This window comes from Daldinia caldariorum (assembly GCF_022478825.1).
Source record: "Daldinia caldariorum strain CBS 122874 unplaced genomic scaffold F4812scaffold_5, whole genome shotgun sequence".
NCBI lineage: Eukaryota > Fungi > Ascomycota > Sordariomycetes > Xylariales > Hypoxylaceae > Daldinia > Daldinia caldariorum.
In genome coordinates, this window is record NW_025953041.1 from 1103660 (window position 1) to 1125960 (window position 22301).

At 46.9% G+C, this 22301-nt stretch overlaps 7 protein-coding genes across 7 annotated transcripts; 5 read left to right on the top strand and 2 right to left on the bottom strand.

Annotated features, from left to right (window-relative positions):
• The first annotated feature begins 322 nt into the window (after nt 1–322).
• F4812DRAFT_422962 (glycosyltransferase family 24 protein) lies at nt 323–5519 on the top strand. The gene is made up of 4 exons (XM_047933719.1): nt 323–757; nt 816–1166; nt 1217–2048; nt 2107–5519. Exons 1-4 carry the CDS (start codon nt 606–608, stop codon nt 5239–5241), a joined length of 4470 nt encoding a protein of 1489 aa, XP_047791731.1. The 5' UTR covers nt 323–605; the 3' UTR covers nt 5242–5519.
• A 570-nt stretch (nt 5520–6089) lies between these two features.
• On the top strand, nt 6090–7372 carry F4812DRAFT_457957 (alpha/beta-hydrolase; the record flags this gene model as incomplete). The annotated part of the gene is made up of 2 exons (XM_047937264.1): nt 6090–6275; nt 6644–7372. 2 exons carry the CDS (start codon nt 6090–6092, stop codon nt 7370–7372), a joined length of 915 nt encoding a protein of 304 aa, XP_047791732.1.
• Nucleotides 7373–9472: 2100 nt separating this feature from the next.
• Nucleotides 9473–10669, top strand: F4812DRAFT_422972 (HIT-like protein). Its single transcript, XM_047933720.1, has 5 exons — nt 9473–9701; nt 9875–9957; nt 10058–10219; nt 10340–10354; nt 10440–10669. The coding sequence occupies exons 1-5, from the start codon at nt 9668–9670 to the stop codon at nt 10545–10547; spliced, it is 402 nt and encodes a 133-aa protein (XP_047791733.1). The 5' UTR covers nt 9473–9667; the 3' UTR covers nt 10548–10669.
• Nucleotides 10670–10810: 141 nt separating this feature from the next.
• F4812DRAFT_457959 (CRAL/TRIO domain-containing protein) lies at nt 10811–12386 on the bottom strand (the record flags this gene model as incomplete). The annotated part of the gene is made up of 4 exons (XM_047937265.1): nt 10811–11310; nt 11367–11466; nt 11522–11563; nt 11622–12386. 4 exons carry the CDS (start codon nt 12384–12386, stop codon nt 10811–10813), a joined length of 1407 nt encoding a protein of 468 aa, XP_047791734.1.
• Nucleotides 12387–13943: 1557 nt separating this feature from the next.
• On the top strand, nt 13944–14690 carry F4812DRAFT_457960 (DASH complex subunit Dam1-domain-containing protein; the record flags this gene model as incomplete). Its single annotated transcript, XM_047937266.1, has 3 exons — nt 13944–14258; nt 14326–14444; nt 14495–14690. The coding sequence occupies 3 exons, from the start codon at nt 13944–13946 to the stop codon at nt 14688–14690; spliced, it is 630 nt and encodes a 209-aa protein (XP_047791735.1).
• On the bottom strand, nt 14423–15883 carry F4812DRAFT_422984 (uncharacterized protein). The gene is made up of 2 exons (XM_047933721.1): nt 15128–15883; nt 14423–15040 (listed from the first exon to the last, which is right to left on the bottom strand). The coding sequence occupies exons 1-2, from the start codon at nt 15355–15357 to the stop codon at nt 14911–14913; spliced, it is 360 nt and encodes a 119-aa protein (XP_047791736.1). The 5' UTR covers nt 15358–15883; the 3' UTR covers nt 14423–14910.
• A 1639-nt stretch (nt 15884–17522) lies between these two features.
• F4812DRAFT_422988 (aconitate hydratase) lies at nt 17523–21040 on the top strand. The gene is made up of 6 exons (XM_047933722.1): nt 17523–17864; nt 17949–18546; nt 18614–18658; nt 18712–18835; nt 19064–20372; nt 20451–21040. The coding sequence occupies exons 1-6, from the start codon at nt 17754–17756 to the stop codon at nt 20628–20630; spliced, it is 2367 nt and encodes a 788-aa protein (XP_047791737.1). The 5' UTR covers nt 17523–17753; the 3' UTR covers nt 20631–21040.
• The last annotated feature ends 1261 nt before the right edge of the window (nt 21041–22301 follow it).

Consider the following 22301-nt stretch of genomic DNA (forward strand, 5'->3'; position numbering starts at 1 on the left):
GTTCCCATCCAGCTGTCCTAATTGTGCCCGCTACGGAACAACCATTATCCTCTGTGTGTTAGTGAAGTACTGGGTACATCTGCTATACACCAATTATAGGCCTTTCTTGTTGTATAAATACTATTTGGAGGGGCAGCTCACCCAAGTTACATGCAGCCCAGCCCGTAACTTACCTGCTAACGGGCCGCTAGCTGAACCCCTGACAGCTTCAATCTTTTCAATCTTTCTATTGGTCAAGCTCCAATTAATTTTATCTCTGGTTAGGTGTTCAATTGCCTGGTTCAATTGCAGCTGCTTTCTCCCGAAGTCTACCTAATCTTATCACTTACACGGCAGCTTAACGTACTGTATTTCGTACCTCATCCAAAAAAAGTCCAGACCTACAAAAAGCCACTTTGCATTTACAATAAGACGTAAGCTTCGTCCCAATGACTTCGAAATCAGGCTCTTAACTTGATTCGTAATACTATATATGGTTTTGTAGACTCGTCAGCTCTAAGCTCTGCCGCACGCGCCCAGAGCTTGCGACAGAGCTACGTCGTTTCTTACCCTCTAGCTTTATATATATATGGTATATATGCTACCATTCACGACTTTAAGACATCATGATACGACGACTATTTCAGTTGCCATGTGGCCTTGCCGCCACTCTCCTGGCAACTCTCTGCTTGAACTCGGGTCATGTTGTAGCTGGACCCTCTGTCAATGTTGCTATGAGAGCTGCATTTCCAGCACCTCCCTATCTCGTCGAGCTCTTGTAGGTTGCATTTGTGAAAGAGTCCAATCAGATCATATAAATGCTAAACATAGCTTAGAGAGACTGCTGCCGGGGAAAACGCAACATCTTATTTTCCACTCCTGGACCGGATCGCGGATGGCGCTTTTGCGGACACCAAGACAGACAAGGAGCTGTATGAGAAATTCCTCCAAATACTAAAACAAGATGGGCATATGGAGAGTCTAGAGGCATTGTCCACTTTCAAGCTTGCCCTCTCCATGAGGTCGGCAGCTCCTAGGATCGAGGCTCATTACCAATACTACGATACCGCTGTAGCGCCTTCTCTTGAAAACGCTAGGACGGACTGCGCTGATTGGGTTCTCGTAAGCGGAAAGCAGTACTGCTCAGCTTCGCTTGCGCATGTCGACGGCCACATCTCGGGCGATTCGTAAGTATTTCACCTTTTAAATTTTCCAACTATATCTTACATGGAAATAGGCAAACACGACCTCTTCCTTTCGACCGTTCTTTGGGAACCGGGTCTGAAGTGATATTGTATGCGGATATCACCAGACCTGAATTTGGGTCATTTCATAAATCCTTATCAGAGAGAGCCCAAAAGGGGGAGATATCGTATCGTCTGAGATATCGTATTGATTCAACCGAAGAACGAGAGCCGCTACCAGTCAGCGGGTACGGTGTAGAGCTTCAGCTGAAGCGAACGGATTATATCGTTATCGACGACCGCGAAGCTGAATCTGAGACGGTTTCCGCTGCCAAGTCCGCACCTACCGAAGTAGTACTCGACGGCGAAGAGGAGGTAACAGACCTAAAGCCGTTGTCAAGTTCCGAGTTGTCATCGCTAGGACTCAAAGCTGGTTCTTTTATCATGCAAAGCGAAGATCCTTTTGAAACCTTGGTCAAGTTAACACAGGACTTCCCCAAGTTCTCCACCTCTATAGCCGCACATAACGCTTCGGATGCTTTCGTTCAGGAGCACCGCCAAAATCGGGCCCTGAGCGTACCTGCTGGGATGAATGTGCTCTGGATGAACGGCGTCCAGCTAATCGAGCGACAAGTCGACCCGTTCACTCTCGTCGACAGCATTCGACGGGAGAGAAATTTCATCGAAGGCGTTACGAGTTTAGGTTTAAGTGGAAAAGAGGCCGTATCTCTGCTTGGTCACCGTGAAGTAACATCTGCCAAATCTAACGACGAATCTCGTAGATTCGATTGGAGAGACGAGATTGAAGAAGGCCGAGTCATCGTCTGGCTTAACAACATCGAAAAGGACAAGCGATATGCCGATTATCCTAAGAGCCTCATGGCCGTAAGTACTGACGAATTAAAAGAGCACCTCTTTCTACAAATTACTGACATTTTTTTAGCTTATGCAAAGAACTTATCCTGGACAGGTTCCTCCAGTCCGTAAGGATATATTCAATCTTGTCGTCCCGGTTGACTTGAGTAAACCAGAAGATCTGTCCCTAGTCGTTGAACGGCTTCAGAGTTTCATAAAGAGACTGCTACCCATCCGCTTCGGACTGGTACCGTTAACACCAACGAATAATGCCGAAGAGCGAGCAAAGATAGCCTATTACTTACTGGAGAACTACGGCCTATCCAGCTTCATGTCTTATCTGGAGGCTTGCAGCACGGGAGACCATTCTGAACAAGCAAACTTAGACAAGGCCATCAAAAACCGCACTCTCAAGGACGAGGCCACCCTCCTTTCACTGAATGAAATTTTCGAGTCGGAAAACTACGCCAAACAGCTCAAACTTGCGAATCATTGGGTAGAGAGACTTAACGCTGATACTGAAGTGCCTCCGATGTTTTTCAATGGCGTGGCCATACCACGGGATGACAACTGGCTTCAAATCATGAGCATGAGGATGAATACCGATCTACAATTAGTGCAACAGGGACTCTTTATGGGCACAGTTGATGACGAGACGTGGGTTCCGCAACTCTTTCTGGAGGGAGCAGCCACTCGGCGCAACCTCTACATCTACCCCAATGACGAGAACACCCTCATCGTGTTAGATGTCAATAAACTCTACATCGAGCACAAGGATCTATTCGAACAAGTTCCTGTCATCGAAGCAGGCGAGGAAACTAGCAAAGAGACCTGGGCTACTTTAACAGTTGTCGCAGATCTAAGCTCGCAACAAGGTCTCCGCCTTCTCCTGTCTGCTTTGTCGTTCCGGCGTAACAACCCTGGCGTGCGTCTTGATATCGTCAATAATGCTTTGGAATCGAGCAGCGCGCACGAGATCAACGCCCTGCTCAAGCAAGATGTCGCCAAGCTTTTGGAAATCGAAAACTTGGAGACGCTAGAAGTTCTCTTATCAGGCCCGATCGACGTACCGGATGACGGATATAATGCTGCCCTATCACGTTTCCTGACAGCTGCCACCGTCGCCCCAGGCACACAGTTTCTCATCCTAAACGGGCGCGTGATCGGCCCATTCTTCGACAACTCAGTATTTAAGGAAAGTGACTTCGAACTACTACTCGAATTTGAGCAGGAGACGAGAATACTCCCGGTTTATAAGGCAGCAGACGCTCTAAATTTAGCAGACAAGATTACGTCTCCTCTAGCTGCTGCGAAGCTTACCTCGATAACCGCTCTGTCTACCATATCAGACCTGCCCGAGGGAATTTTCGACTCCGCCCCGACCTTCAGAACGACATTGTTCGATAGGTGGAATTCAACGCATACGATGATCGACGTAGGCGACGCCTCCACAGCTAATATTCATTTCGTTGCCGTAATCAATCCCGCCAGCGAGGTGGGACAGAAATGGGCCCCCATTCTCAAGGTTCTGTCCCAGCTAGACGGTGTTTACATGCGTATATTCTTAAACCCGAAGGAGAAAATAGAGGAGCTTCCAGTCAAGAGATTTTACCGCTACGTATTGGAATCGGCGCCATCTTTCGACGAGGATGGGAAGGTCAGAGCTCTAGGTGCTACGTTCAAAGGAATTCCTTCGGAGGCTCTTCTTAACCTCGGTATGGATGTTCCACCTGCTTGGCTGGTAGCGGCGAAGATATCTGTTCACGACTTAGATAATTTGAAGTTGAGCTACATGAAGACCGACGTAGAAGCTATCTATGAACTCGAACATATCCTCATCGAAGGCCACTCGCGAGAGACCACAGGCGGTCCACCGCGCGGCGTTCAGCTACTACTTGGAACCGAGCGTGATCCGCATTTCGATGATACGATTATCATGGCCAATATTGGATATTTCCAATTCAAAGCTAATCCTGGGTACTATAATATTCACCTTAAGGAAGGACGAAGCTCGGAAATCTTCAATATAATTAGCGTAGGCGCGAAAGGTTATAATCCCGTTCCGGGTGACGAAGGCACCGAAGTTGCTCTGATGGACTTCCAGGGTACAACTCTATACCCGCGTTTGGAGAGAAAGCCCGGCATGGAGATGGAAGACGTCCTCGCCGAAATTTCCTCAGGTGACGGCGACGATCTCATCTCTCGTGGTCTCAAGTTTGCCGAAGGTATCCTCGGAACAAAACCCAAAGCAAAGCCGGCGTCGGATGAAGAGCATGCGGAAATCAACATCTTCTCGGTGGCGAGCGGTCACCTCTACGAACGCATGCTTAACATCATGATGGTTTCCGTCATGAAGAACACGAACCACACGGTCAAGTTCTGGTTTATCGAGCAGTTCCTATCTCCGTCCTTCAAAGACTTCATACCCCACTTGGCTAAAGAGTACGGGTTCAAATACGAGATGGTTACGTATAAGTGGCCGCATTGGCTCCGGCAGCAGAAAGAGAAGCAGCGCGAGATCTGGGGGTACAAGATCCTGTTCCTAGACGTGCTCTTCCCCCTGTCCCTCGACAAGGTCATATTCGTCGACGCGGATCAGGTCGTCCGGACGGATATGATGGACCTTGTCAATCTCGACCTGCAGGGCGCGCCCTACGGATTTACACCCATGTGTGACTCTCGGACCGAGATGGAGGGTTTCCGGTTCTGGAAGCAAGGCTACTGGAAGAATTACCTACGCGGATATCCCTACCACATCTCCGCGCTCTACGTGGTCGACCTTCGCCGCTTTAGGCAATTAGCCGCGGGCGACAGGCTCAGACAGCACTACCACCAGCTATCGGCAGACCCGAACTCGCTCTCTAACCTAGATCAGGACCTGCCAAACCACATGCAGTTCGTGATTCCGATCCATAGCCTGCCGCAAGAGTGGTTGTGGTGCGAGACGTGGTGCAGCGACGAGAGCCAGAAGGAAGCGCGGACCATCGATCTGTGCAACAACCCGCAGACCAAGGAGCCGAAGCTCGACCGGGCTAGGAGGCAGGTTCCGGAATGGACGGTGTACGACGACGAGATTGCAGCCTTAGATCGGCGGCGGAGAGGTTTGGCTACGGATGGTGATACCCAGAAGGTGGTCAGGATTGGTGGCGAGGAAAAGAACACCAAGAGCAGGACGCTTGAGGAGAAATCTGACGCGAAAACGAGGACCAAAGACGAATTGTAGATTTTTTTGGTTTTTGTTTTTTTTTTATAGATATATAACGCGCCTTATATAGACTTGATAGAGTCTTTTTTTGACGAAGCCGCCTAAGTTGAACTGTTGTGCATTTTTAAAATCATGACATATTTCTTTTTCCGGTTAATAATGTCGTATACCGTCAGCAGATTTATACATACATTCGCATAAGCCGTACGCGATTAGGTACCGGTTTCTTTGTGATCCCCATCCTCGTCCGGCTTGGCGCATTAATAACGATGCCTAAGCACAGGCGTACTACCCCGGCCTCTTTCATGCACCGGCATCCGCTAATCAATCCACTGCTCTTGATTAAGTATCGATATAGGACCGTCCAGACTCCATACAATCCCATCGATAGGTACAATACCCATATATTCCATATATTTCATTAGGTTACCTACCTATATTCCATATACGTGAGATTCCCCCAGCGGTATGTACCTGCGCAACAAGGACCCGAGATATGCGCAACCCTTACTTCACTCACTCCTCACTCTTCACCTAGTCGCTCATTCATACCTACTCACTCATTCATTCGCTCACTCTCACCTCAGCAGCATAAGCAGCAGCAGCAGCAGCAGGCAGCATTTTGCACTCACCGTTATTACTTAGGAAGAGTTAACCTACTAGGCGAATAACTCTAATCATAACTACCTCCTAACCTAACCTAATTAATACCAACCTTCTCTCCCTAAAAGGAGGCACCTAGTTATATTATATCATAGTTTACCCTTTTTCAACCTACCTTCTACCTACCTTATAAGATACCTTCTAAGATTATACCTCCCTTAGATTAGGTACCTTCTAAAGCATCCATCTCTGCAGCTTTAATAATGGAGCTCGGATGTTCGGTGATAGCGCCGCTGGCCCCTCATAAGCACACCCATACTGTCATCTTCTTACACGGCCGCGGCGACACCTCGCGGAACATGGCCGACGCCATGCTCTCGCGGTGGTCGCGCGATTCCCGCGGCCGCTCCCTCATCGACGAGTTTCCTTCGGTGCGCTGGGTATTTCCGGTACGTATTAATCCCTTCGTACTTCGTATAACAACTATCTTTTTTTACAGTCTGTTGCTCTTATATCATCATATTGTATTCTATCTATCTCAGACACCTCGCGGACTTATCAGGGGGGAGTAGCCAGCGCGCTCCCTCTGCCCATGACGCCTTCTCAATTACCTACCTATCTAAGCTATTTGACTAGAGGAATCGTCGCCGTCGTCGTCATTATTCTCATAGCATAAAATAAACTGATATGCATACATACCTACCTACATACACCCTACATCTACCTCCCCGTACCCACCAACCCACTCACTCACCCACCCACTCCTCTATCCACCCGACACCTTTCGCATTCCATGCACCCGCTAACACCACCACAGGAAGCCGAGCTCCGCGCCGCCGAAACGCTCGAGGAGATGTGGCCGCAGTGGTTCGACGTGTCCAACATGCTGGACCTGACCGACTCCGAGGAGCTGCAGGTCTTCGGGCTGCGCAGCAGCATCGCCAGCATCCGGCGCATCGTGCGGCGGGAGGCGCGCGTCGTGGGCGGGATGGACCGCGTCGTGCTCGCGGGCGTCAGCCAGGGCGGGGCCACGGCCTTCCACACCCTCCTGCACCTGGACAACGACGAAGACAACGACGGCGGCGGCGGTGGTGGTGGTGGAACCGAGGGGGGCACCGCGGACGGGGAATTCCAGCAGCAGGCGGCGGCCGCGACCTCCTCGGGGTCGCGGCTGTGCGGGATCATGGGGTTCTCGTGCTGGCTGCCGTTCCCGGGGGGGTCGCTGGAGGAGACGCGGGAGGTGCTGGGGATGGAGGGGGGGTGGCCGCGGGGGGACGCGGTGGTGCGCAACACGCCGGCGTTCCTGGGGCACTGCGCGGACGACTCGCTGGTGTTCGTGGAGTACGGGCGGCAGCTGCGGAGCGGGCTGCGGAGCTTCGGGATGAGCGTCGAGTGGCACGAGTACGAGGACGGCGGGCACTGGATCAACGCGCCCAAGGGCATCGACGACGCCGTCGAGTTCTTGAAGGCCCAGGGGATACCGCTGGCTGAGGCGGACGAAGAGGGGGAGGGGGAGGGGGAGAAAGGGAAGGGGAAGGGGAAGTAAAGCTACCTGTGTTTAAGTGGAGAGGGGTGAGAGAGAGAGAGAGAGTGTGTGTGTGTGTATGTGTGTGTAAGAGGGAGGTTTTATATCATGACGGCTGGTTGACCCGAAGGCCTGCATCGCTTTATTGTTGCGCTTGATCTTGAGTTATGAGATATGAGATACTTAGAAGAATGCCGAATAGAACTAACTAACTAACTACCGTGTAATGATAATAGTTTACTGGATATCATGACCGACAAGATTACTACCTTGTACCCTTTCTAGTTGGCCGGATTCCAACGGGACCGCTGATCTGACAATTTCCTGAAGCAATAGCTTGATTTGATGAAGTAAAGTTATAAATGTGTTTGACTAAACGTATGCTCAATATTTACCTCTATAATAGTTGCTATACTTACTTACCAACAAGTTTATTGTGCCGATATCATTTATTGTAAGTACCTACGATCCAGTAATACTCAGGTTTGCAAGTAGACATTATGCCAGAAATATTTTCCATTTCGTGTTTATTAACCAAGCCTTAAATCTCTCTAATCAGAGACTTAAGAACCAGGAAGCAACAATTGATGATCATCTTTAGCAGGTATCTATCACGCCTTGGTGTACTGCTCTGAGTCTAACTCTTTCTTATTCTCACTTACTGATATCTAGCTAGTCACTTGCTGTTTATATAGGAGGGAATAGGTAAGTCGGGTTAAATGAGGGTAAACATTGCGTTGAGACATTGTCAACGTATATTATAGGAATGTTTGGGCGATATACCAAAGAGTAAGTGTCCCTGCACTTGATAGTGGGATTATATACTGGAGGAGGGGCCAGAATTTTGAATAAATATATCCGTAAGACACTTTGGTGTTATACCATCGCTTCAATCTGCCGGGTTATGCCCGGTGATGGTTGTCATATACTTCGTATAAGGTGAGTATCAGAGTTGTATATGTAGTATATTAGGTTGGACTAGTAACAACTAACCTTATGTTCTCTTACGAGGGAGCTGGCTACCCTTTGTATAAATATGTTTATTTGTGCATCTCATTTATAGGAGTTTAAGTATACCTAATAGAAGATAGTCGCTATGGGCATAGGCTAAGGATAAGTGGACATACGAGTACACTGGCTATACAAAGAGCTTCCAACACTCTAACTGGGAGATATGGTATTAGGCGTTACTAGATTACCAATACCTAATACTACGCTCTCTAGGTACTATGCACGATCTCTATGACGGGCATTAACCAAACAAGCTGATAGTGTATTCTTTGGATAGAAGCTCAGTAGATCATAAGAAACTAGTCCATCAAATATATTTGACAAAAGCTCATATCCAAACGTTGAAATATATTATAGGAACCATTACGATAGTTTAAAAATAACAATTGTTATTGGGTTGCTGCAACTGGGAAAGATGAACTTGTAAGTGCAGTCTTCGCCGATAATCACGTACGGTAGGATGCACTGTACAAGTGATTGATCCGGCAAATCTACGGTGAAAAGTAACCCTTATAACGCCAAATAACAAACACAAACAATTAGGAGCGGGATTACATAAAAGTACTTGACTCATGCCTTTTACCTGACTCAACCTTGTGTGACCCACAAAGCTCCTTTCACTAATCTTTGGAAACAATATTCTGGAGTTCCCAGATTCAATTTTGTTCCGCGGGTTAATTTTTATTGACTTTTTGGACGTCGCAATCACTTCAATTGTTCGTCTGGATGTACGAGGATGTGTTTTATATGTTTCCTATGTGCACATTTATTTTTCCCATGTGTTTGCATGCGGATTTGACGAATGTATTGATTTGACTCTATTGCGGCGCCCTCTTCATACGCTTATCGGCTTCGTGTAGTTAAGCAAGGCCCCGCACATTTCTTTTTATCTTCCTATTATAATAACACTAAGTTGAAGTTGAGCATGATGAGCATGATGAGCATGTAAACCATGTTGTGGTGTTGTAGGTACTACCCCCCTATAGGTTAGGTTAGGTTAGGTACCTGTTTTGTATATCACGACCAACTCTTTGGTGTTGCATATCGCGATAGCATCAATTAGCTCCGATTACCGAAAATATGCCGATGTTGTGCTTTGTATTCCGAAGGTGGGGTAGCTCTTGTGTGCCCCTCCAGGTGACGTCTGTGGTGTGATCTCGGTGCCCTGTTCAGCAGTTTGCCCTACCATTTATCAAATCCGACGAGAGCGTATATCTGGAAACATCGAACCTAGTGAGCTATCAAGCCATCAAGGTCCACGTCCCCCTACAAATCAATTTGATTCATAGTCTCCTGCAAGTCAACATGGCCGCCTGTGTCTTCTGCAAGATTGTTAAGGGTAAGTTACTTAAGTACCTAATCTTGGATTTCATTTGCGATCTTGATGGATTGTCTTGAATTCAACTCATATTTAAGATACTCACCCACTCACTCACTCACATATGACCTGTTATGAGGTTGTAATAGCTCTCTTGAAATGTAACAGCACAACTAACAAGTAGTCAATTATAGGAGAAATCCCCTCCTTAAAGCTCTTCGAGAGCGAGAAGACCTTTGCTTTCCTTGACATTAGTCCTCTGAGCAGAGGCCATGCTGTAAGTTATCAATCCACGTCTCAGTCACTTTAAACCACCTACATACAATATATAAAATATATATATATACAAGGCTAACAACAACAACAATAATAATCAGCTCGTCATCCCCAAGTTCCACGGCGCTAAGCTGACCGATATTCCCGACGACCAGCTGAGCGAGATCCTGCCCGTGGCCAAGAAGCTTGTCACCGCCACCGGTGCTACCGACTACAACATCCTGCAGAACAACGGCCGCATCGCCCACCAGGTCGTTGATCATGTGAGTTTTTTCTAACCCCTCAACATCGAAACAAGTCTCCTTGTTGCTTTTGTCAAGAGGAGGATGAGTGTGTGATGAGCGAGCAATAACCACAGCTAACTGCGAACACCCCTATTCTAGGTCCACTTCCACATGGTAAGCAATACCCATACCCATACCCACACTCATCCAATTACCTCTTATTCTATCTCAATGCCTTCTTTACTAACGCATCCCTTAGATCCCCAAGCCAAACGACGAGCAAGGACTCGGAATACGCTGGCCCCAGCAACCTACCGACATGGATGCGCTGAAGATCTTGCACGAAGAGATCAAGGCGAAGATGTGAAAGGTGTTTTTGAGATGTCTCTCTGAAATAGTCACATCACATCTGTTCATGTTAGGTAATTATGGTTAAAAGACTTCTCGTCTAGTCGATAGATTTTCGACTAGGAGAATTCACAAGAGGCAAAAAAAAGTTATATATCTCCGTCATTGCTTTCGGTAATATTAATGCCTAGTCTATGCTATTGCCCATTCCCGTGTCCTTGTTTATTGATATACTCCATTCCTTTACGTGCACATTAAACTTTTTTTTTTTTTTTTTTTTTTTCAATCAACGTCGTCAGCCGACGTCTCCCCTGCCACTACTGCGGCTGTCGTCCCATTAGTGTTCTTTGAAGGATAATAATCGAGGCTTCCGTCCGGCTTGATAACACCTATCCTGTCGTAGAAAGATCTCGACCTGACGTAAGGATCCAAGTGCCAATACTGCTCCCTCAGATTCTTGGCGATGTTATTCCTTTCGGAATTAATAGCGGCCCTCTTCGTAGTATCTGCCTCGTTGATCCATTCGATCGTCTTGCTTTCGTACTCTTCGTACAGAGCCTCCCGTTCCCGCAGGAGCTTCTCTTTCGTCTCCAAGTCTTTCATCTTGGCGTTCTCTCCGGGTACGGGCTCTACGTATTTGTAGGTATAGCCAGATGTACCCTCTAGCTCGTCGGGCAGCCTCTCCTTTGCTACAAACTCCTCCAGATCCTTAACTGTGTTTGTGAAATGGACCTTGCTAGCGACTACCGGGTCTAGCCACCCTCGAAGGATCTTCCAAATACCTTTATTTCGGATTAGGTCATATTCTTCATTAAGTATCATATGAATGGCGACAAACCTTGAAAGACCCACGGGGCCTTATGGACGAGAACAACACCGAGACTCTCGGGGTAATTAGCTTCAAAGCATTTTATCATAAACTTCACCGGGGTATAGTCCTGGTAAACATTAGCTTGCTTCGTCTTGAACTATTGTATTTTCCCCTCAACTCACCATGTTAGCTAATGAAAAGCCAGTTAAGTCGAAAACGATACACTATAGTGTATAATGTTAGCTGAGAAAACATTTGGGATGATTAGGATATACTACTAACAGCAGTGTCGATAGGAGGGTGAAGCATAAACCGCGTTGTCTCAATCAAATAAACGGTAAACCGTTCCAGACCTTCTTCAGACTGTTCACCTGCCTTGTGCAGGCGAGCCCTGACAATGCAAATGGGCCTTCCCATCTTATCAGTACCATAGCAATAACTCTTCCCCATGCGCAGCTGAGCCAGGAAATCCTGCGCTACTTTTTTGGTCTTTTCATTGCCGCTTTTCTCGTCGACAGATGCATTTTCCTCGCCGTTCACCATAACTTCATCGTCAACACGTGCCTCGGAACACCTCCAGTTCATCGTGGACATCAGCATGACAAGGGCCTTTTGCAAGTCCCATTTTCTAGCCCTTAGGAACCGTAAGAAGAGAGCATCGGGATGGTCGTGCTTGACCATTGACCAGATTGTGGCTCTTATCTGCTCCGGGGCGTGCGTGGCCAAGGTATCGAGGTAGGCCTTGTTCTCACCCCATTTATCTTCCGGGTCGTTTTCCTTGATGTTGTCCATAGCGGGAACCTTGGGAGTGGACGCGCCGTCCTTGTTCTTGTCCTTCCTTTTCTTAAATAGAGACATTCGACTCTTCTTAGTCTTTTCGGATCCCGCAGTACCCGCCTTCACTTGGCTCTCGGAGGCATTGTCCGCCTCGCCGGAGGTCTCCTCGCCTAGAACACCGCATACCTGCAAAAACATCTCCCAAAACTTGCGCAGTTTCTCATCCTCTTCAGGGGTCAAGTTCCCCGGCCTACCCGGAAGAAGTTCCATGTCTTCTTCTATGGGCTCGCTGGAATGGTTTCCAGCAATATCTTTAGATGTTGGTGAGGCTTCTAGGTGAGAAGGCACTATTCCGTGAAGTACCAAGATGCCAAATATGAGCAAGGGTACAAAATATAGCGCAGGCGAGATTTGACTCTTCAAGAGCTGTATCGGTCTCTGTTTGCGCCTTGGGGATGCTCGTCTTTTGTAACGAGTTGCAAATGGTAATGATGATATACAAAAATTGCGATTATATGTATAACTTTTAGGATGTAGTAATAACGACCCGCGGGGCTGTGCAGAGTTTGATGACGGGCGAGTCAGAACAAGGGAGGGGTTGGTCAATGGGCGTAAAGCTCTTGTTGAAGGATGAGATACGTGTAGAAGAGACTGTTGCAAATTGGAGGCTTGTTGAGTTGAGAGACTACTAACAAGAAAGTAGAATCTCGGAACTGTGGAGAAGAGAAAGGGTTGCGGTACAAGAGGCGCTGGTGTCTTCATAAGGGTCAAGATAGCGCAAGTTGTCGCATGAATGTCCGACGGAGCCGAGCTACCCTTTTGCTTTAGGTAGGTTATGCAGGTACGTATTGATTGAGGCTGGCTGTCTTATTATTGTCTGGGGGGCGGGATCAACCCCGTCGCAAAGTCAGAAAGTTCCCCGGCTTTGCTGGCTGACAAGATGCGAAGCAGCAAGACCCTTGAGACAAGGGAATTTCTAGGTACCACCCGCACAGAGCTCGTGGGATTGGAGAGGTTGGGCTGAGCTTGTGTAAAACGACGTTTGTATACTTCTGTTGTAGGTATCCTTTTTACTCGTTGAACCCGAGTACGAGCAGCTATACGAATAAGTAGTACGAGTCGATCTAACCCACTCCAATCTACTTAGTTAGAGGGGTACGATCGTATGAAATACCACCCCCAAAATACCTATATTAAATAATTGCTTTTTATGTATCCTGTTTCTTGGATTTTTCTAGGCGCATTCAGACCTGAAGTTCTCGATTATACCTTAGGTACCTTAGGAGGTAGGTATGTATGCAACGAATAGTGATACATAGAAAAGTGGTGATCATTAAAGAGACCAGAAAAAATAAATAAAAAAAGCATTCATATGCCTAAGCAACTCGGCAGGGTTTCAAAATACTAGTCGAATTCCAAGGCTCTTACTTTTACTTAGTGCGCAAAAAAATTAATTACACTAGAGGTACCTTAGGTAATTGAGTACCTCGTTTCGCAGGAACACCTGCGCGCCGAACACCTTTCCGTCCCTTCCTTTCGAGATACCTATTAGGTCCAGTTTACGTCATGTTGAGGCTTAGGCACCACTTTTAACCTAAGGAGCAGCATTTAAATAGCAGTTTAGCACGTGTCCAGCTGCCCAGTGTCCACTGCCCAGTACCCTGAAATTTGAACGCCTGGCGCTGAACCCCACTACATCTCGAGTACCCCTGGCAGCCTTAATTCGTTTCAATTCGCCAAGCATCAACTTTGTCCTAAGAAAAGCAGTTAAAGCAGTTACACGCTCACCCAAATATACTGGGATTTCCAGCCTAACAACCAGAAACCATGTCCGGAAACGAAGGCCACGATAACGCGCGGCGACCGCGCTCTACCTCGCGTTCGCGTCCCACCACGCCCCTCCGCCCTTCGTCTCGCTCCTCCTTCCGCGAGTCGGCGCAGCGCAGCGTCCAAGGCGGCGAGCCCTTTCCGCTGAACGCCTTCGAGCCCGCATTCGCCGAGTTTTCCGACGCCATGGCCGACCTGGAGGCGAACATGATGCACTTCCAGCTGATGCACGAAAGCCTTTCGCGCTTCAGCGAGAGCTTCGCGAGTTTCATGTACGGACTCAACATGAATGCTTTCTGCGTCGACTTTCCGGAGGTAAGGGTCTTTTTTCACATCTACGGGTTTTAAATAGCTGCTGATAAGTTATGGAATGGAACTGTAGGGACCGATTCCCGAGTCGTTCCGCCGAGCGAAGGTTAGAGAGGAGCAATCACCAGTAGCAGTAACCCGATCTCGAAGCACAGAGCGAGGTGGCGAGTTTGACGGAGAAACCACATTCATGTATGTTTATATTTGGTACGGGGCTCAGGGCCAACACTAATTATCTCTAGGACTACGGACACCTCCTTCGTAGAGAACCCTCCGACCCTGTCTAAGCCGACTCCTAAGAAGTTTGCGGCGCCAGATACTCGTCAATCCCGCGTCCCGGCCCCCTCGAGAGGCGGCTCGCAGTCAAGAGGTAGAACCGGCACGGGCCGAGGTCGAGCTAGTGGTCTCGTCAAGCCCAGAGCCCGCGGTTTGAAGTAAGCGAAGCGGACAACTTCTTGAAAAAACCCTCGAGATACTGCAAGCTTAAGATCTGAGCATCGGCCCTCATTTGACCAGAAAATACTTTAGGAAGTATTGTAACGCATTGGCGCACTCCATAAGGCGCCCCAACTTATGCTTCATGGATAACGCTTATGAATTAATTGAACGTCGCAGATGCCTGTCATCATAGGAAGTTTTCGCGGTGGGATTTAGCCGCTCATGTTGACATGGTAATCTCGTTATCGACACCGCTCTCGGTTCGGTAGGGGCCTTGATTATCGGTGCTTATACCGACAGCGGCCTCGGCCTCCTTCTGAGTGTACGGCTCCTCGCGAAGTTGCTTGACTCTGTATGCACTGTTAGTTAGATACCCAATATAAAATATGCCCAATACCAAATGCAACAACACTAAGTGTGTGTTAACTTTGACGTACCTTCTCTTATGAGGCTTTCCCTTCCTGTGGACGACGAGACTATGTTCCGACTCGTACCATTTTGCGCATTCGGTGCAGTACCATTTTCCTAGGCCGGGGAGATCTTCTGCCGCCTTCGTGTTCTTGAATTGGGCTAGATGTTTCGGCGAGCGGAGGTCGGCTTTGATCTGGTCGATGTCCCTCGTCTTGCGACGAGTCTTGGTGAGAGTGCGCTTGTTAGTGACACCCATGGCAAGCGGCGGCGGCGACTACTTGGATGGTAAATACGATGGCAGGTATTATAGGTATTACGTTCTTGAAGAAGACGAGAATCTCGTAGCCGTAGTGATAGAGGTCACCAAGTGATTGCTTTCACATATAGTGTATTAGGTAAGTTGAGTCGAAGATTTCCTAGGCGTAGAAATTTTGGTGGGGTGAATATTTTTAGTCTAGCAATCTACTAGTACTATGTAGTTAGGCAGTGGCGATCAGGTGGTCCGGGCGTAATTTGCTGTAGCAGCGTGGCAGTTACGGCTTAATATTCCGGGCCCGAATTTGATCCGGCTCTTATCCACTTCGCATCTCCGGGCGAGCGGCAGTACCTACCTAAGTACAGCAAGCAAGGTCGTTACTCAGGTCCATGTTGCAAGCATGCAAAGCTCTTCCCTATATGGAATAATATTTAAACGGGTTCAACCTTGGAGCATAGATGCACTATTTTAAGAGTTGCACAATTTTTGTTTACCTAGCAACAAAGGTGTGTGGCATTAAACTGATGCCGATGCGTAATGTGTCAGTGTCAAATGGGTTGGCTGGTTAGCTACTCGGTGCCAAATATTCACCGAGGCAAAAGTCTAACCGTGGGGGTATCTCCCTTGTCCATTGATCCTAGTGGTATCGCCGATTGGCCAATTGGGTCCCACCTGTTTGGTCTCCAGACTGAGCAAAATTTGTCTCGGCCTGTCGATTTTGGCCTGCAGACCTGTGAAATGTGGACCTGCGCGCATTCGTGAAGCGATTCAGGGCTTCTTCTACACTACATAATACACTACGGCGTTACTTGGTCTGCGACGAAGAGGTACCTGCGGTTATTTCCAGGGTACTTGCGATCAGAAACGAGATACTTACTTGTTTATCTCTGATTTGTTAGATGCACTTCAGATTTCGCAATATCCTATAGCCGCATTCAAGTAAAAACATGGAGCTGGTGTATTAGGTAGTTATACAGAAACTTGGAGTCTCAAAGTTTCAAGCTGCAGCAAGGCTACCGTCAATTTGGGAGCTGTCAGGATGTTTGACTCAAGGGGGCTGATTTTGCAGCGCTTGCAAGTTACCTCTTCATGTACAAATCCTCTAGGCTTCAGAGATAGGCAGGGATGGGGTAGAATCTTAGGTCATAGATCGTCCCAGCTTCCAATGAGACTTGAGCTGCATCCTACAGGAAAACAAGAAAGTCGCACAAGTGGTTTTACATGTGCCTAGTGTAGGTATCAAATTTGACAAACTACTTCGACTTGACTTGTAGATACTCGGAGCGACGTCAAAGTGAGGTTTACATGGTCCAATTTTATAGTCTGACCAATCCCATGAATCTGATTGAATGACAATTTTATGGGTTTCGACATACCTCAGTACCTACATTTCTATACATGATGCTTCAAACGTTATCTAAAAGAATTGGCTTATAGAATTAAAATTTGCGGCTAACCTATATCTCAGTCCAGCATTACCTTAGTGATACCTTACATAGAGGTACGTATATACATACCTCTTCTTGGGCCGTTATACATGAAAAGTCTCCATCCAACCGCTTTCATCCATCTACATTCCGCGCATTCTGTTCTGCGGAAATTTCAGCTTCGTATACATAATACAACATATTTGGTCTAGCGTCATCTTATTGCCGAGAAAATGCCCCTCGTTTCCAAAGACCTCTCAGATTGGTATAGATAAGTAAGTGTATTTCTCAGGACGTTTGTAACAATGACAGTAGTCTTATATAGGTAATGAGTACAAGATAGATATGACCACGTGTGGTGTAAATTGTAAACTATTTACTTGAGAGTTGTACCGATGCTATAGAGCAATATAATGTATTACATACCGTAGGTATACATAGTAATGGTAATTACCTAAATGCACGTTTTCTACATGTGCGCCGCTTGTTATCACATATGGTGGCTTATTCCCAGGGAAGCAGTGTGAGGTCACAGTTTTCGACCTGAAGTAATCGGATTTGCTGTGATTCGTCCATTCAGCCGGGCAACACCATTACTAGTGGAGGTACCTCTTCATCTTAGCCGAAGTACCCCGATACATTCAGATCCCTAACACGCCTAGCCTGCTAGCCTGCTAGTTTGGCCAGTAGGCATTACCAGCTTCCCTTTACCGTAGTACCGGCGGCCAAAAGTATCATCTTTAATCGCAAACCACAAAAACTCTCCACCTTTTCCTCTTTTCCCATCACAATCTTTTTTTTCTTTTTCTTCTTCAAGAACCAATTCCTCCTTTCTTTCTCCAGGTTCAAGAGGCATATCGTCTCCCTGTTGAAATTACTCCTCCCATTTTTATAGGAGTTGAATTTGGTCTAGGTCGTGTCTTATATCTGAACCCCTCATAAGTTATCCTCAGGACCGCAGTTGTCAACATGTTGGCCACTCGACAGGTCCTGGGCAACGTTGCCCGATCGCGGGTCATGTCCAACATGAACCTGCGCAGGTGCATGGCCTCCGTTTCCGACTCGGTTCTCGACAAGAAGGTAAGCCGGCCTCTGCTGTAAAAGCATCAAAGCTCGCTGTTAGTGGGGGTGGTCGTGGAGGCTGATATTTCCCTCAAATTATAGGTCAGGCAAAACAACTGGGAAGAAGGCAACTTTATCAACTACAAGAAGATGGCAGAGAACCTGGCGATCGTTCGCAGCCGCTTAAATCGCCCCTTGACGTACGGCGAGAAGGTTTTATACTCCCATCTTGACGACCCGCATAACCAGGACATCGAGCGAGGTGTGTCGTACCTTAAGCTACGGCCCGATCGAGTCGCATGCCAGGATGCCACTGCCCAGATGGCTATCCTCCAGTTCATGTCTGCCGGCATGTCTTCCGTGGCTAACCCCACGACCGTACACTGTGATCACCTGATCGAGGCCCAGGTTGGCGGAGAGAAGGATCTGGAGCGAGCTGTCAGCATTAACAAGGAAGTCTACGACTTCCTTTCCTCGGCATGTGCCAAGTACAACATCGGTTTCTGGAGACCCGGTTCCGGTATCATCCACCAAATCATCCTCGAGAACTACGCCTTCCCCGGTGGTCTGCTGATCGGCACCGACTCCCACACACCCAATGCCGGCGGTCTAGGTATGGCTGCCATTGGTGTAGGCGGTGCTGATGCTGTTGACGTCATGGCAAATCTGCCTTGGGAGCTGAAGGCACCCAAATACATCGGTAAGGCCGGCCTATCATCAAGCCTATACCAGGTATCTAATAATAACAACTAGCTAATTTATACTAGGGATTAAGCTTACAGGAGAGCTAAAGGGCTGGACTAGCCCTAAAGGTAATCTATAGTGCTGCTTCCTTGCTGACTAAGCTATACTAATGAGTTTATAGACATCATCCTTGCCGTCGCTGGAAAACTGACAGTTAAAGGCGGAACTGGCTTTATTGTCGAATACCACGGACCTGGTCTTAACAGCGTTAGCAGTACAGGCCTAGGAAGTGTGGCTAACATGGGGTAGTGGTTTTTCATTTTTATAAAATTTTCTGATTTTTTTTGTCTTTCCCCCTTTTCCAACACCCCAACCCCCTTTCCCCTTTTCACCACTTCCTCTTTCCCTCTTTCCCTCTTTCCCTTCTTTCCTAGCCCTTTCCTCGTCTTCTTCCTAGTCTCTCTTTTTTTTTTTTTGAAAAAAAAAAGAAAAATTCAGTATGGATTGAACAAGCGCTAACATACTTTTGACAGAGCTGAAATTGGTGCCACAACTTCTGTTTTCCCGTTCACCGACCGCATGTACGACTACCTGAAGGCCACTAAGCGAACTGAGATTGGTGATTTCGCCCGCTCTTATGCTAAGGAACTACGTGAGGATGAGGGTGCCGAATACGACCAATTCCTGGAGATCAACCTCTCCGAACTCGAGCCTCATATCAATGGTCCCTTCACACCCGATCTAGCAACCCCGATCTCTAAGTTTTCAGAGGCCGTCAAGGCTAATGGCTGGCCTGAGGAGCTTAAGGTTGGCCTGATTGGATCTTGCACCAATTCATCCTACGAGGACATGTCCCGAGCTGCCTCCATCGCTCAGGATGCTCTGAACCATGGCTTGAAGGCTAAGTCGGCCTTCTTTGTTACTCCTGGTTCCGAACAGATCAGAGCAACGATTGCCAGGGACGGACAGCTTAAGACGTTTGAAGAATTTGGTGGCATGGTGTTGGCCAACGCTTGCGGTCCCTGCATTGGTCAATGGGATCGACGGGACGTCAAGAAGGGAGAGGCCAACTCGATTCTGTCCTCGTACAACCGTAACTTCACCGGCCGAAACGACGGCAACCCCGCCACTCACTCCTTCGTTACCTCCCCCGATCTGGTCGTTGCCCTGTCGATTGCTGGCAACCTGCACTTCAACCCGCTAACCGACAAGTTGAAGGACAAGGACGGCAACGAGTTCTTACTGGCTCCTCCCACCGGCGACGGTCTCCCTGCAAAAGGATACGACCCCGGAAACAACACTTACCAAGCCCCCCCTGCTGACCGCTCCTCGGTTAACGTCCAAGTCTCTCCTACCTCGGACCGTCTCCAGGTTCTCAAACCCTTCCAGCCTTGGGATGGAAAAGATGCTCTTAATATGCCCATCTTGATTAAGGCCAAGGGAAAGACTACCACTGATCACATCTCTATGGCTGGCCCCTGGCTTAAGTACCGTGGACATCTAGACAATATCTCCAACAACATGTTGATCGGCGCTATTAACGAGGCCAATAGCGAAGCAAACAAGATCAAGAATGTGACCACAGGCGAGTGGGATGCTGTCCCAGCTGTGGCCCGTGACTACAAAGCCAAGGGAATTAAGTGGGTTGTCATTGGTGACTGGAACTATGGTGAGGGAAGCTCTCGAGAACACGCCGCTCTTGAGCCTCGCCACCTTGGTGGCCTTGCCATCATCACCCGAAGCTTCGCCCGTATTCACGAGACCAACTTGAAGAAGCAGGGCATGCTTCCCCTCACATTTGCGGATCCCGCTGACTACGACAGGATCAAGCCTGATGACAAGGTAAGTGATTTTATGTTCCGATAAACTGAGTATCTATACTATTGTACTTGGTTTTACTAACATATTCGCGTTATCTAGGTCGATCTCCTCTGCACCGAGCTTGCTGTTGGCAAGCCTGTGACGATGCGGGTGCACCCTAAGGACGGGGAGCCGTTCGATGTTAAGCTGAACCATACATTCAACGAGGCCCAGATCGAGTGGTTCAAGAATGGAAGCGCGCTCAACACAATGGCCAAGAAGGCCGAGCAAGCGAAATAAGAAGTCTAACGGATAATGCAGCGAACAAAATCAATAATATCGGAGAAATCCACGCGGGCGCATTGTGGGGAGGCCTGCTAGAATTACAGCACTCGGGGTGTATAGGAACTTGGGTTGGTTTTACGGATGTCATGTTATATCATTTCTAACCCGTCATGATGTTTATCCAGCCGATTCTAGAATTTTTATAGCTTGTACAAAACGAACCTTGATGAAAGAATTTCTAAATTTTATGCCTCGACTTTCTTCTGTGAATCTTTCAAATATCAGGTATGTTAGGTTTACTAGGTAGGTAGGTTTCTACCTATAGTGTTTCTCATAATGCATTGTCGATCTAGGTGCTTTATTGCGGTTCCCTCATTACCTCTCGTGTCATGTTGTTGACCTAAGCCTTTTGGCTTGGACTGATGATTCTGATGATTCTACAGGTATACCATGATGCCAGATCTTGCCCCTCGGGGGCCAACTTCCCTTGCTTAGCGATCACTAACTCTCGATCAGCCTCATCTCAAGCCTAACTAAGGGTTTTAAGGATCTTAATTAATTACAATCGCCAAATTGTTCCATGTCATATACGACACAATGTCAAATAAAGTTACGATTATAGAGTAGTTATATATTTGAAAAAGAAGAGAAGAGAAGAAGAGAATTTGAAGAAAGAAAAATATCGTCACGGTCAGAAGTCACTCACTAATCTTAAGTAGTTTCATTAGATAAGTTCCTAACTCGTTCCTTAACTTAATATACAACCGATATACTAACAAATATTAAGAAGCTCCTCTTCGAGGGGAACGAAAGTCTGCCCGGCTTATATGAAGTGAAACAGCGCAAATGACCAAAATCTTGAGGATGAAGTGCGGACGTTTTCATTTTCTTTTCAAAGAGGGACATATAGCAGGACAATTTGGCAAGACTTCGAAGTTCGTATGTACAGTAATTAGAATTGTAAGTTAGATAGCTATAAGAACATATTATTTAGTTTCAAAGACGGTATACCAAGGAAAAATATATGGTGAACAGGTGGTAAAGCCTCCTAAAAAGTAATGCCCTCCTCACTCATACACTATCAAAGATTTTGATACTAAGTAATAGATAGCTAAGGATGTTTAGAGATTATTACTTCCTAGTCCTTAAGTCTATGGTTAAAGAGACTTAGGGAATAGCCTTAAATGTTTAATATACATGTAATAGTTTAAATGGTAGGACTAAGGATTAGTTTATATCAACTAGGTTAGGTATCTTCTATTAGGTACTTACTTATACTATCTTTATACCTAGGTAGAAATAGTAACGTCAACGCCTAAAGTCACCATCGTTTTATCTTTTAGTAATGTAGTAGTTTGATAGCTATCTTCCGGACCTTTACACTATTTAATAGCATGCTTAACTATATTAAAAATAATGATTATAATATTTTATAAGAAGATAAGTTCTTATCAACCGCTCAAAAATCCATTAGAAACAATATAATTGCTAAAACTGTGAGGACTACTTACAAAGACGATGAATTATATCAATCAAGTATACTTTGAGACTATACTACCCTTGTTGACCAAATCGGCGTTAACGAAATCTATATTAGTTATTATAAATTCCATCTAATTTCTTGTAAGTAGTTTAAATAAATCGCCTCTATAGATTACTAGATTTTCTCGAGATCTAGAGAGTAAT

What these genes read in the sequence shown, in the direction of transcription:
- F4812DRAFT_422962 (XM_047933719.1), top strand. Translation starts at nt 606, where the DNA reads ATGATACGACGACTATTTCAGTTGCCATGTGGCCTTGCCGCCACTCTC. An exon ending in CCCTATCTCGTCGAGCTCTT is followed by an intron (nt 758 to 815) that starts GTAGGTTGCATT and finishes AACATAGCTTAG; the next exon opens with AGAGACTGCTGCCGGGGAAA. An exon ending in GGCCACATCTCGGGCGATTC is followed by an intron (nt 1,167 to 1,216) that starts GTAAGTATTTCA and finishes ACATGGAAATAG; the next exon opens with GCAAACACGACCTCTTCCTT.
- F4812DRAFT_422972 (XM_047933720.1), top strand. Translation starts at nt 9,668, where the DNA reads ATGGCCGCCTGTGTCTTCTGCAAGATTGTTAAGG. An exon ending in CTTCTGCAAGATTGTTAAGG is followed by an intron (nt 9,702 to 9,874) that starts GTAAGTTACTTA and finishes AGTCAATTATAG; the next exon opens with GAGAAATCCCCTCCTTAAAG. An exon ending in CTCTGAGCAGAGGCCATGCT is followed by an intron (nt 9,958 to 10,057) that starts GTAAGTTATCAA and finishes AATAATAATCAG; the next exon opens with CTCGTCATCCCCAAGTTCCA.
- F4812DRAFT_422984 (XM_047933721.1), bottom strand. Translation starts at nt 15,357, where the DNA reads ATGGGTGTCACTAACAAGCGCACTCTCACCAAGACTCGTCGCAAGACG. An exon ending in GGAAAGCCTCATAAGAGAAG is followed by an intron (nt 15,041 to 15,127) that starts GTACGTCAAAGT and finishes CAGTGCATACAG; the next exon opens with AGTCAAGCAACTTCGCGAGG.
- F4812DRAFT_422988 (XM_047933722.1), top strand. Translation starts at nt 17,754, where the DNA reads ATGTTGGCCACTCGACAGGTCCTGGGCAACGTTGCCCGATCGCGGGTC. An exon ending in ACTCGGTTCTCGACAAGAAG is followed by an intron (nt 17,865 to 17,948) that starts GTAAGCCGGCCT and finishes CTCAAATTATAG; the next exon opens with GTCAGGCAAAACAACTGGGA. An exon ending in GGATCAAGCCTGATGACAAG is followed by an intron (nt 20,373 to 20,450) that starts GTAAGTGATTTT and finishes CGCGTTATCTAG; the next exon opens with GTCGATCTCCTCTGCACCGA.